Raw genomic sequence first — 12,631 nt, forward strand, 5'->3', positions numbered from 1 at the left:
ACATGATTGTCGCGTCCTGGTGTAACTGGTGTTCATGTAACGCGCTCCAGTGACTTCAGGTAGTGCTGGCGCTATATAAAACTGCACAGATAGATACATGTTTGTGCGTGGGAGCACGACTTTGACGGCGCAAACTTGTTTCAACTAACAAAGCGCGTTAATGTGTTTTCGTTTGGCTACGCATGAGTGTGCGTGCTCATATATGAATTTATGGAAGTGCACTTACATACATAAATCTCCCAACACTCCCTCGCCGTGTGTGTGACTGACTGTGCCTAGCGTGCACTAGGTATTCATGACTCTAGGCACTATACCAGCAGACAGAGGTGGTGATGGTCTCCACCGTCTCCTCTGCACCCAGTTTTATACTTCTAACGCCCTCTACCTCCCGGGGCGAGTTAAGAGTCTTCTCTGCTGGGAGGTGTGGGGCGACAATTACAATCTTGAGCGAATACAGCCACATTCGCAACCGGCGCCTCGCTGAGGCCACGAGGCGCATTAAGTGTCCCGTCTTTTACATGGGATTCACTGAACTTCGTGTTAACCCACGGGGAGCATAGAGGGCAGCGCCTTGATGCACTGGGTACTCTGAGCGCTGAGTGTTTAACCACGAGGTGCACTGAGCGCATACACGGGGTGCAGCTAGCGCAGAGTGAGTGACATATGGGGTGCACTGAGCACTGCGTATTGAACACATCGTGCACCGAGCACTGCGTGTTGGACACGGGGAGCTCTGGGGGCTACGTTTCCAGCTCACGAGGTGCACTGAAAGCAGGAGTTTAACACACAGGTGCACCGTGCGTGGCTTGTTAAAAATACGGGTGTCCTGCGGGGCTAACACACTGAGCGGCGAGCGCTGCGTGTTTGACACAAGGGTTGCTCTGGGCACGCAACGCTCGCCGCTATGTGTTTAACGTCATGAAGTACATTGAGCGGGAATGTGTTTATGTATCCAGAAATGCAAGTCTCAAGACAAAGAGTAAGGGTTGTGGGCAACTGCATTATTTATCTAGTGGTAATGCGAGTGGTATACATATATGTTAGAGATTGGGGTCATTGTTTAGCGTAGATGTATTTTAATGCCCATTTACAGTACTGCTCTTGTAAAAGCACTGCAAAATATACTAGTATAATTATTATAACTGGTATTTATTTCCACGAACACGCGCCTACAAAGAATACATATGGGCACACAACGAAACCTACTACTAGACCCACGTTACACGGGGCTTCAGGGGACAGGCCAGCTTCTTTCTTTTCTAGCATTACGTAACGCACCAGACGAGCCCTTTAACGACTAGGTTGTCAATCAGTGCCCATAAGTTCCATGCTGCCACCGCCACCCCCTCATGTAGGCGCTTGAATGATGAAATGTTAAACCAGCGCTATCAGTCAGGAGTGTCTGCTGTGGGGCGGGCTCAAGCACGCCCTATATTCAGCAGGGGGCGCAAGAGCCCGCCGAGGGCTTGATCGGCCAGGCCAGGGGGTACACGTGAGAGGGAAGGGCCACTGCGAGCCCTGTCCCCGAAAAGGAGCCATTAGCCAAGGGCTCAATGACTGCTACGTTCATTACACCACGCGGCAAAGGCTGGTGTCCCCCCTCACCCGGAGAATGGATGGGGCACTCGCCCTCACCGTCCGTATCCTAAAGACGCGAGGCAAGCCCATGGCCTGGTCCTTTTGGAGGGTCTAACTAGACCCTCTCTAGAAGCAGGCAGTACTGTGGCCTCTCTCCCGCCCCTTGTACCCACAGACCCTTCTCCTCCTCTCTCTCGATGCAGGCAGTACACTGGCCTCTCTCCTGACCCCTCTACGCACAGTCCTCCCTCTCTCTAGATGCACGAGATGCAGGCAGTACAGTGGCCTCTCTCCTGTCCCCTGTACCCACAGACCCTTCTCCTCATCTCTCTAGATGCAGGCAGTACAGTGGCCTCTCTCCTGTCCCCTGTACCCACAGGCCATTCTCTTCCTCTATATGCAGGCAGTACAGTGGCCTCTCTCCTGCTCCCTGTACGCACAGACCTCTCTCCTCTCTCTAGATGCAGGCAGTACTGTGGCATCTCTCCTGTCCCCCGTACACACAGACCCTTCTCCTCCTCTCTCTAGATTGAGGCAGTACAGTGGCCTCTCCCCTTTCCCCTGTACCCACAGACCCTTATCCTCCTCTCTCTAGATTGAGGCAGTACAGTGACCTCTCTCCTGTCCCCTGTACCCACAGACCCTTCTCCTCATCTCTCTAGATGCAGGCAGTACAGTATGAAGTACGCATGGGGTTCGTGCTTGCTGCTGGAACACCCCATTTCCCTGTTGAATCATAGTCACAGATTCAAATCCCAGCAGGTCCACTCAGCCTTTCATCCATCTGAGGTCGATAAAATGAGTTCCATTGAGTTGGGTAACAGTAAACACCTGTTATTCAGCGCCAAGATGCCCACTGGCTAACGTGCGCTTTACAAATACACACCTTATGTTTTGTTGGTGCAGGCGCGCCCCTCCCATTGATGGAGGGTCACCCCTGACTGTGCTACACTACTCTTGCTGCACTGGCTCCCGCAGGGCCTCAAGCAGGTATTCATCCCTTGATTTCTGCTTGCATTGCATGCCAGTTCCTTTTTTGGAAGTCCTAGTTCACAGGTTTGGCTTCCCGGATACACCATCGAACTGGAGTGTTGTTTCCTCTGCCTGACCTTCGCCGGACCCCAGGACAATTGCTTGAGAGGAGTGATGTGTTTTTGAAAGGGGGGGGGGGGCGGCGGAATTAAATTGGAGGCGTCGGCGAGAGCGCACAGGCACTGTAATTGTTTTCTGTACGTCCTTTTTGATCCTGCTAAATGTTATTTTGTGCGCAAGGTTATTTTATGCCTTCAAGGGTTTATTGTTCAATGTATGGGAGCGACACCTGCGTTTATTGCGTTAATAAATGGCAGAAGTAAAGGATGAAGGCCGGGTAGAACAAGGCTTTATTATTTTGTTTCCACTTGAGATTTTTTTTGTTTGTTACCTTCATTTTGATTGCATTTGTAAATTAGTTTCAGTGCATGCACAATGAGTACGTGTGTACTTTTATTCACTTTATTTCTTAAAGCTTGCCATTTGAGTTAATTGATGCTTTTTTCTTTTTCTCCTGTGCCTTTTCTCTGGCCGTTTATCCGTGCACCTACTATGTGGTTACACTTTTTTTTCTTACGAGACATCCTTTTATCCCTTGTCACTATGATGAGATGAGGCCTATCACGAGAATGTGTGTATGTACACAGCTCTATATACACCACCAGTGTCCCAATCCTCAAATTAACGTACGTAGGCTGCTCCTGGGTGGCATAGTTAATTTATTACTGTGTCTCAGAAACTGAGGGACTTGCTGTGTTTCGGCCTTGGGTATCTTGATCACATGATCCCACTTCAACTAATGGGTGCCATATTTAACAAAAAAACAGTGAAGATGAGACTGAAAATGCTACAATTGCATTAGAGCCAAAACCATAACATAAGATGGATAGCTGTTTACAATATCCGTATTATGATTCATTTCCAGGAGATGGTTTATTTAACAACATTGATAGGCATGCTGGAAGTGTTGGTCTGCCCAAAGGCTCGATTTCAAGGTAATCGGACTGGTGACTAAGCATGACTGCAACCTATATACCCAGTCCTATAATGTAATACAATTAATAGATGTTATTGGGGCTCTGTGTGTTTGTGTGTGTCATTTGCGAGAGATAAAGCTAGTGGCATTGTAAATGACAATGCCATTTATTTATGTTAAAAAAACATAAATAAAAATAATGTCAAGAGCAATGCCAATAGCTCTAACTTTAACAAAGGCAAAACCATTGCATTGTAAATGCTTGTTCTTCTAGCAAAGAGAATTTAATGAAAACAGATGTTATGTTCCGTGAAAAATATATTTCGAGATAATGACAAATGATGGAAAAGGCAAGTAAGCCGTAGAAACTGAGAGTGAATTTGAAAAACGTCAACGTTGAGGAAATGTTTTAAGAAAAAAATTTGGCTTTGAACTCTGAAGTGAAAACCTTCCAGATTGAGCTGAAAAAAGAACTGGGGCAAACTGCCAATGCAGTGCATGCTGGGACAGAGAAGCTGCTAGCCTCTGAAAGAAACAGTACTCTTTTCAGCTGTTTTCACTCTGTAACTTGACTGGCAATCTTTCCTTTAATTCTTCTCTACCATAGAGGGAAGGTTAAAAGTTTGCTAAGAATACTTTTATACATACCATCACTAGCGTGCAGCAATGTGGTTGAAGAAACCTTTACACTTTTTAAAATGGGAGTGTCCCTTCTATGAAAATTGTGGTAGAGCAGAAGTGCAGTCTATGTATTGGAGAAGATGACTTCTCCTCAATGAGGTGTGTACCTTTAACTAACAGCTGACCTTTATCCCATATACCTGTCAGAGTGTCAGTAGCACACTCCCTGTTACACAGCAAGGTGTCCTGCTGTGTTGCATTCTGTAGCATTTTGATAAATCCGGCCCTATGTGTTTTTATGACTTATAACTATAACACTACTTAACCATGTTAGATCTACTACCAACAATTAGCCTTGTTACCCCATATTCTACATGCCTGCCAAATTTCATCTACATCCATCCATTTTCATACGACAGCTGTTTAACCGATACTCTACAACAAAACACAACACTCCACTCCACTGTGCAAAATGTCACTCTACTCTATGACATGCCACTCCACTCTATGACAGTCCCCTCCACTCTATACCACTCCACACTATTACATGTCCCTCTACTCTAACACACACCAATCCACTCTACAATATGCCTCTCTACTTTATAACACTCCACGCCATGACACGACACATCATGCCATGCAGCTCCACTGTATGACATGTCACTCCACTCTACCTCATGCCATACCACTTTATGACAATCCACTCTTTGACATACCAGTTCACTCTACGTCACTCCACTTTTAGACACTGTACCACACACCACTATTACACACCCCTTCACTCTACTGTGCCACACGTCATTCCACTCTATGCCACTGCACTGCACAACACACCACTCCACTCTTCGACAGTCCACTCCACTGGAAGCTACTCCTCCTTAAGCTGTTCCACTTTATGGCACTACACTCTACTGTACGACACACTATTCCACTCTATGCCACTCTTCTCCAAACCCCTCCACGATACCATACAACACTCAACTCCACTCTATGCTACTCCACTCTATTTTACGACATGCAACTCAACTGTCTGCCACTCCTCTCTTCGCAACTCCACTCTTCACCACAGTACACCACTCCACTCTACGGCACTGAAATGTAAGCCATTCTACCTAAGGCACTCCACTCTACACCACTTCACTCTATGCTATTCCACTCTATGGAACTTCACTCTACTGTACGAATGCCACTGGACTCTACCTCACTTTAGCGTACGCCGCTCCATTGTACATTATTTCACTGTATGCCAAGCCACTCTATGGTATTCCATTGTACACCACTCAACTATAAGCCACCCATTCTATGGTATTCCACTGTACACCACTCTACTCTACAACAATCTACACCACTCTACTCAATTTAATTTCACTCAATTACACTCCACTGTACGACACTCAGCTCTACTGTACAACAGTCTCTCGACTGTACAACGTGGCACTCCATTCTACTCCACTCCAGTCAAGTATTCTCTACAACACTCCACTTGGCAACACTAGACTCTGCCACACTCTCCTAAACAGTACTGTACGGCACTCCACTTAATGAAAATTCACTTGGTGGTGGTAAACTCTGTGATTAAAAACATATTTTTTATTAAGAAATGTATCCCACTGATATTCAAGGAAAAAACTCAACGATTAAGGATAAGTTATATTTAGGAAAACCTTATTTCTTCTTTCTACATAAACTTGAATTGAACTACACAAACACTGGAAATCCTAAAGTTATAGCAATAACTTAAATATTTAGCACCACCTTTGAATTACTATAAGTCACGCACCTCCGTACACAGTGTTGTCAACTCACTCGCCACACTACAATAACTATAACTCACCACTCTAACGACTGATGTATCGCAAAATCCATTTTTCATTGTAGGGTGCATTATAATCAAATGCGTAGACTGCATCTGCATATAATCTTTTGTTTTGTTAATCTAAGTGTTAGGATCTTGTAATGTAATAACATTAATGTGATGTGTTTAGGCCAAAATGTAGAATATGTGAAGAATTATTGTGGAAAATTAAATGTAACCAGTAGAAAAGACTAATAGAAACACTTGTGCTGTGAAACTGACCACCATTTATTATTGAATGTGTTTATTAACTGTGACATTTTATATGTAGGTTGGAATATTAGTTAAATGTGCCTTATTTTCTATGAAACTTCGTAAAGTTCATATTCAATTTCTCTTATGTTAGCTGAATTTGTAGACCTGAAATGCATTTTTCATGGAAGCTCTTGCATTAGAATTAAAAGTTGAATTTCATGCCCCATGTTACATTCTGTACTTTCTCACATTTGTCTTGCAGGGGAAGAAACCTTCTTGTTAGGTAGAATATTGTCGTTGTTTTAGGAGTCAGGCAAGGATAGAAGAGAATACATTGGGAGCTACTGCTGTTAAAGAGAACTGTTGTATTTTCTCACTGGAAAGGGCCTGGGAATCAAAGTCATTGTGTTACTGTTTGGGAGAGATCGCCATCATGTGAAAAATCACCTATGAGAACGTGGTCTGATCGGATGGCGTGACCTGAAAAGAATCATGGGGAAACACATGTGATATTGGAGTATTGCAAGTAGGGAAGATTCCACTTCGTCTCCACCTTTGGAGAGAAATCAACTCAGAACGATCTCTGTCTCAGTAGCTTCATGCTACCCGACCCATTGAAGTTGAGAGACCTCTAAGGAAGACTCCACATGCTGACACCTTAACCTCTTTTGCCCTGAAAAATGCTTAATTAGGGATGTCACGTTATCATAGGGATCAAATAATGCTTTTTTCCATTAACCTTCGATGCAGAGGATCTTAGACTTGTGTTTCTTGATCTTTCGTATCCTGATTCTTGAATTGATTGTCTCGTGCATGCCGCACCATCTCAAACTCATTTGTAGATTTGGTTTAATGGTGGTTCGAAAGTATTTCTACACCCTCATCTTGAGGTGCCTGTAAGCAGTTGTTTTTGGCTTTTTAATAAATCAACTAATCTTATTCAGTAGTCTGTGATTATTATGGGCCTAGAGAACTGTAATTGAATTGATTGACATTTTTAATGATTTCTCTCCCCTCCATGCTCTCATGCTGGGAAAAAGTACCATTGAGATGATCTAGAGCATACGGGCCAGGCTCCTTCACATACACAGTGTTCTCATTAATGATTTAATTAGACATGAGATAAATCTTGTTAGGAATGCCATCATTTAACATACTATAAGTGATTTAATATGCAAGGGTATAAGCAGTGCATTGGCATTGAGAAGGGGCAAGTTATAGTTGATGTAGTCTGGCAAGCACATTTTTTATTAATGACTATCAGTGATGATCCTACGATGCAGAAACTAATGTATCCATCTTTCCATGTGCAAACCTTAGGTTAATTTACTTCTACGTTGGTTTTCTGCACCTCTTCCAAATATTACATGATATGAGGGGCTTTGTTTTCTGCAAAAAGAGCTTCATAGGTCAACTGATTGAAGTGGAGTGTGAAGCAGTTCTAGTGCTCCTATGTGACTATTCTGCGGAACACTATACATGTATTATTATCATCAAATCTTCAAACGATTACATCATTAGCATGACTAAAAAGTGTGTTTGATTTCTACATCTATAATGAGCCCAGAAAATTCTAATTAAATATTCAAAACTTTTCTTAATGCTTTATGCAATAAAGCTTGTATTGACTAAAACAGAAATACAATTACAGTGGTTGACATATATTCTATGAACTTGCATTTTGTTTCGAAGCAACTTACACCCTCTCTTACTTACTTCCAAAGTATGGCTTAGGCCATTGAGTAGAAAAAAAGTAAGTTGGCGTTAGCCTGTTCAGAGTTAATTCACATAATATTTAGAATCAAACTGTGTGCTTCTCCTTGTATTACACTTGTATGATGGTTAGCTTTATGAAGAGTGTCTGTGCCTGTCTTCTGATATTTATAGTTGGCTGAATACTCAGCACTACGTTTAGAGTACGAACTAACGTTTTGCATCCCCTTATATTGGAAAGCCCTGTCTATGTTCTCAGGAATATGCACTTCCACCTGATACAATAATATATTATGCAGAGAGCGTATCTAACTCTGGCTAAAATCAACAAATACTTTAACTGCTCAGATGCCATCTGCCCACGCTGACGCTTTATAGACGTGGAGCTGTTACATATGTCGTGGAGCGGTCTGCTCCTCTATTAGCACACATACTTAGCAAAATGTGATTTTTGAAGCAGTAAAAAAAGTTATAGAGTGGATGAGAGAAGGTTACTGGTCAGAGATGGGGTAAAATATTGTAGCTGCACTGTCTCTCTTGGGGGATGGACATTTTAAAGCTGTTAGCATGCCTGTTTGACGCACTCTGCTTCGGCTCTGTAGATTAGTGAAGCCCTTGTGGGGATTTTTCTGATTTCTGGCATGCGTATTCGATAGAGGAACCCTGGAGATGCAACGTGTATTTATTTGCATTTTAGATACTATTTACTCATAATGGTCTGATCACAAAGTTGGCGATAGGTGGTTGATTTTGAGATTTCAATACATTTTTACCACTTGAAAAAGGCTGGAAGTTGATTGCTGAATTTGGAAAACATTTAGGGGGTAAGCTGTACTGAGCCAATTAAACAATTAAATATGCGCCTTTAAATTCTAGATTACCACATTGCTTACCAAACAACTCTTGACAAAGTTGAGTAGCTCCCCACGACGCGGAGAACTGCGCGCTAGGAGGTTGATGTCAGCCTGTCCCTGAAGCATCAGAACCCTGGGGCAGAGGGGACCTGGGATTGTCTTCAAATCATTGACGGACCTGGTCGAAGGAAGAAAACAAAACAAGCAGTGTAAATGTGAGAGCACTCAGGTCACTATCACCAAATGGCAGAACAAAATATTGAGGTGCACCGAGTGGGCTGAGCACTGAAAACAGGTAGGAGAATCTTCACAATGGAAAAGTGGGGATTTACAAAATCTTTGTCCAAACCTCAGCTTCAGTCAGGACAGTTTATTTTCATGGAAGGCATATGGGAATGGCGAAAGATCCAGGTTAATTTCAGGTGATGCTTAAGTGAGCTAGTGAGATGGTGCCATCCAGAACATCAAGGAAAGAGGTGTTCATAGGAGCATGGTGATAAGGGCAGCTTTTGAACAGTGTGTAGCTAACTGCACAACAACACCAGAGGCAACTAGAGAACCGTCTAACACAAGCACGATATGAGCAGTCAGAATACAAGCATTATGAGATGAAGTTTTTAAATAAGACTTAAGGGAAGCGGTCTCTATGCAAGGATCATGGAGGATAGTCGATTTACAAACATCATAAAAAGCAGTCTCTACAGACACACCACCCAGAACAGTCTGTACATAAGCACAGTAGGCAGCAGTCTTCAACAACCTCCAGAGAGAGTAGTCTGTTCACAGCACCAAGGGGAGTGTTTGTGTTAAGTGCCATGGTGAGCAATACATGTGCAAGAATTTTGGGAACACATTTGTACACAAAGCGTCTTAGACAATAGTCAGTCCCCAAGTACGAGGGAATAATGTATTGTCTGTGGGAAGTCGTCTGCACTCAAGCACCATAGGATGCAGCCTGTAACGTGTCATGGAGAGCAATAATTGCACAGTTACCATGGCAACCAGTCAAGAGCAGTCTGGGGAAAAAACTGCATGTGCTCTGTGATAGGAAGTCCAAACAAAAGTATCAGCATGATGGGGGCAATCTGTGCTCAAATACCACCTGGAACAGTCCATACACGTATCACAGGATCAATTTGTACATTAGGTATATGGGAATCAGTTTGTTCTCAGCTCTATAGGAAACTGTCTATAGCCCTTCTTATGTAAAGAATTTTTCAAGCAATAGCATGTTGAACACTCTGCACACGTGCTGCGGTGATCAGTCTTTACACTAACATCACACCAAGCTGTTTCTAGGCAAAGCCACCTGTAAGTGTGTGCGCATAAGCACCACCACGAGCTTTCTGTTAATAATCACCATAAGGCAATCTGGGCCAGGAACTCCCGTTTCCTCTTCTCAGTGCAGCAAACTCACTTTTTCCAGGGCGTGTTGTACCATCTTAACTGCACAGCTGCATGTTGGAGGATTAGGTGGAGACACTGGGAGATGGTTAAAGTGTCTTGAGCACGTTTTTTTTTTTTTGCAACTACTTGTTGCGGCGTTTTGGGACCCTGGTGACCAGTCCAATGTCAGATGATACAGCTGGGGCTGGCAGTCAGCCAGTGCAATGCTACCTTATATATGGAGATAACCCTTGTGCAACAGCACGCAGTGGCCCCTAATTGGGTAGGGGTGATCTTTTCCAATCTAGTCCTAAGGGTACAGATGTCTTCAGAGAAGAAGAGTTTGCTGAAACCTTGCAATCTCTCTGAGTGGGGCCTGAGATGACGGTGGAAGCTATGAGCTAGGAAATAATCACCGTGCAGGTGACAACAGCAGCTTCCAGGTAAAAGACCACTGCATTATCCCGCAGAATAATAGCTTTGAATCCAAAGACTGTAGCCCTAACAGTCCTCATGGGCCTAGTGCGGTCACTCCATGAGGAATACCCTTTTCCTTGCGTCTCTGCTTCCTCATTGTGGTATTTCATGACTTGATGTCATTCGGAATCAATTCATGTCATTTAGAATTAGTCTAAGTCATCTAGAATGTTTTGGCTTGATTTTACCACTGTTACTGTGAAGCTGATGCTGGGAGGACTTCTCCTCCTACTTGTGGTTGTTAAGCTGTCCTTCTTAAGAATAAATCTACTTGGAACCTATATCTAGTGTGGTTGGAATTACTACACAATTACTGGCGACGTTTGGGAGAACTAGATTTAAGAAGACGGCGTTCACTCGTTTTTCTTTTAAACTAAGCAAAATCTATATTTCTTCAACTAAAGGAAAAATTTTCTTCTTCAGCTGGGAGAAGCTCATCTGCGATGTATTTTTGAACTTTGTCAAAAGAACCTGTTCGATTTTGCTCTACAAACGTAAGTTTGTTTTCCTTTCAACTAACTTTGGATTTATACTAAACCATGCGCATGCACGATGTTTTAACTCTTCATCGTCTTTGCGACCGCACTCATCGAGCGGTGTTCTCTCTCATTGATTGGGGATTGCCTCGCTTGATTACTTTGTCGTGTGCGCTTTCCCTGGGTTGTTTACTTTCAAAGAAAATACTTAAAGAAGCTCACCTCGAGCTCCTCGGAATTCGTTTACTTCTCGGACTGCTCACAGTGCATTCTGGGATACCCGCGTCATCGCGCACAACAAGACGCTCACGGCGGCCATCTTTGTGAAGTTTGAAGTCAAAGCTTTGCGTCTATTGTAAATTTATCGAGGAAAGAAACGTTTATCTTCGAACATGTACAACTTTGTTATCTTCACTCAAAACGCTTCGCTGCAAACATCCACGGTGATTTGCACACCTTTTCACACCTTTTAAAAAAAAAAGAGAAAATTCTATGTTAGCAAATCCACAACTACGGTGATTTGCACACCAATACTGTTATTATCATTTTTCTTTTATTTCTATCTTTATTTACTCATTTATATTGTTTCAATATAAATTTTTATTTACAGAATGTCTAATATTGCTGCACCTCGTCATTTTCTTCAAGTTGCAGGTGATCCTTCCATAGAATGGGATCTTTGGTACCCCATGTTTATTGCATATGTAGAGGTATTAGAAAAAGATGGTTGTTCTGCAAAAAGAAAGCTTGCTCTTTTGAGACATTGTCTTGGGGGTGCTGGGATTCAAGAATTTGATAATTTACCACCCTCAGAGGATGCTGGTGACATGGATGTTTTTGATAAAGCTGCTAAGCAAATGAAAATTCGCTTTGGAAGAAGAATAAATACTGTAATGGAAAGGTTCAAATTTTATTCTCGTGAGCAGAAACCTGACGAAACAATTGAAGATTACATTGCAGCATTACGTTCACTTGCTTGTACTTGTTCTTTTGAAACTATATCATACGAGCAAGTTCTTAGGGATCAAATTATGATGAAGACTAAAAGCAAAAAGATTCAAGAAAGACTTTGGTTAGGCACTGAGACTACATTAGCTGTAGTAGTGAATATAGCAAAAGTTATAGAACATTCTGAAATATTTGTGTCTGAAATTAGAGGGAAAAATCAGAAAACACATGTTCCTGATGTAGAAGTAGCTATTGTTAAAAGTCAACCTACTTCGAGTGTCTCCAGTCGTAAAATTAATTTCAAGAAAGAATATGTAAGAAATGCTAATGATAATAGAAGTTTTGCTCTAGAAGGTTTTTTTTGGGCTAAGCTAACTTTCAAGAATTGGGACATCAGGGCAAAAGTTTATGTTGCTACAAAAGGTGTATCTATTCTTGGTTGGCCTCATCAACGCAGTTTAGGAATTAAATTGGATCCAAATGCAGATCCTCCAGTTTATGTCGATGAGCCCCGTTTTGA

The 12,631-nt window shown here is 42.6% G+C and overlaps 1 protein-coding gene across 1 annotated transcript in view; it reads right to left on the bottom strand.

Moving 5' to 3' along the window:
* LOC147732395 (otoancorin-like) overlaps positions 1-12,631 on the bottom strand; it is a 759,538-nt gene that overhangs the window by 266,384 nt on the left and 480,523 nt on the right. The window contains exon 15 of the mRNA XM_086956929.1: positions 8,864-9,002. Within this exon, the coding sequence (XP_086813055.1) occupies positions 8,864-9,002 (139 nt within the window). The remainder of the gene's footprint in view (positions 1-8,863; positions 9,003-12,631) is intronic.

The sequence above is a fragment of the Lissotriton vulgaris genome, chromosome 2_1, assembly GCF_964263255.1.
Source record: "Lissotriton vulgaris chromosome 2_1, aLisVul1.2, whole genome shotgun sequence".
Classification (NCBI taxonomy): domain Eukaryota; kingdom Metazoa; phylum Chordata; class Amphibia; order Caudata; family Salamandridae; genus Lissotriton; species Lissotriton vulgaris.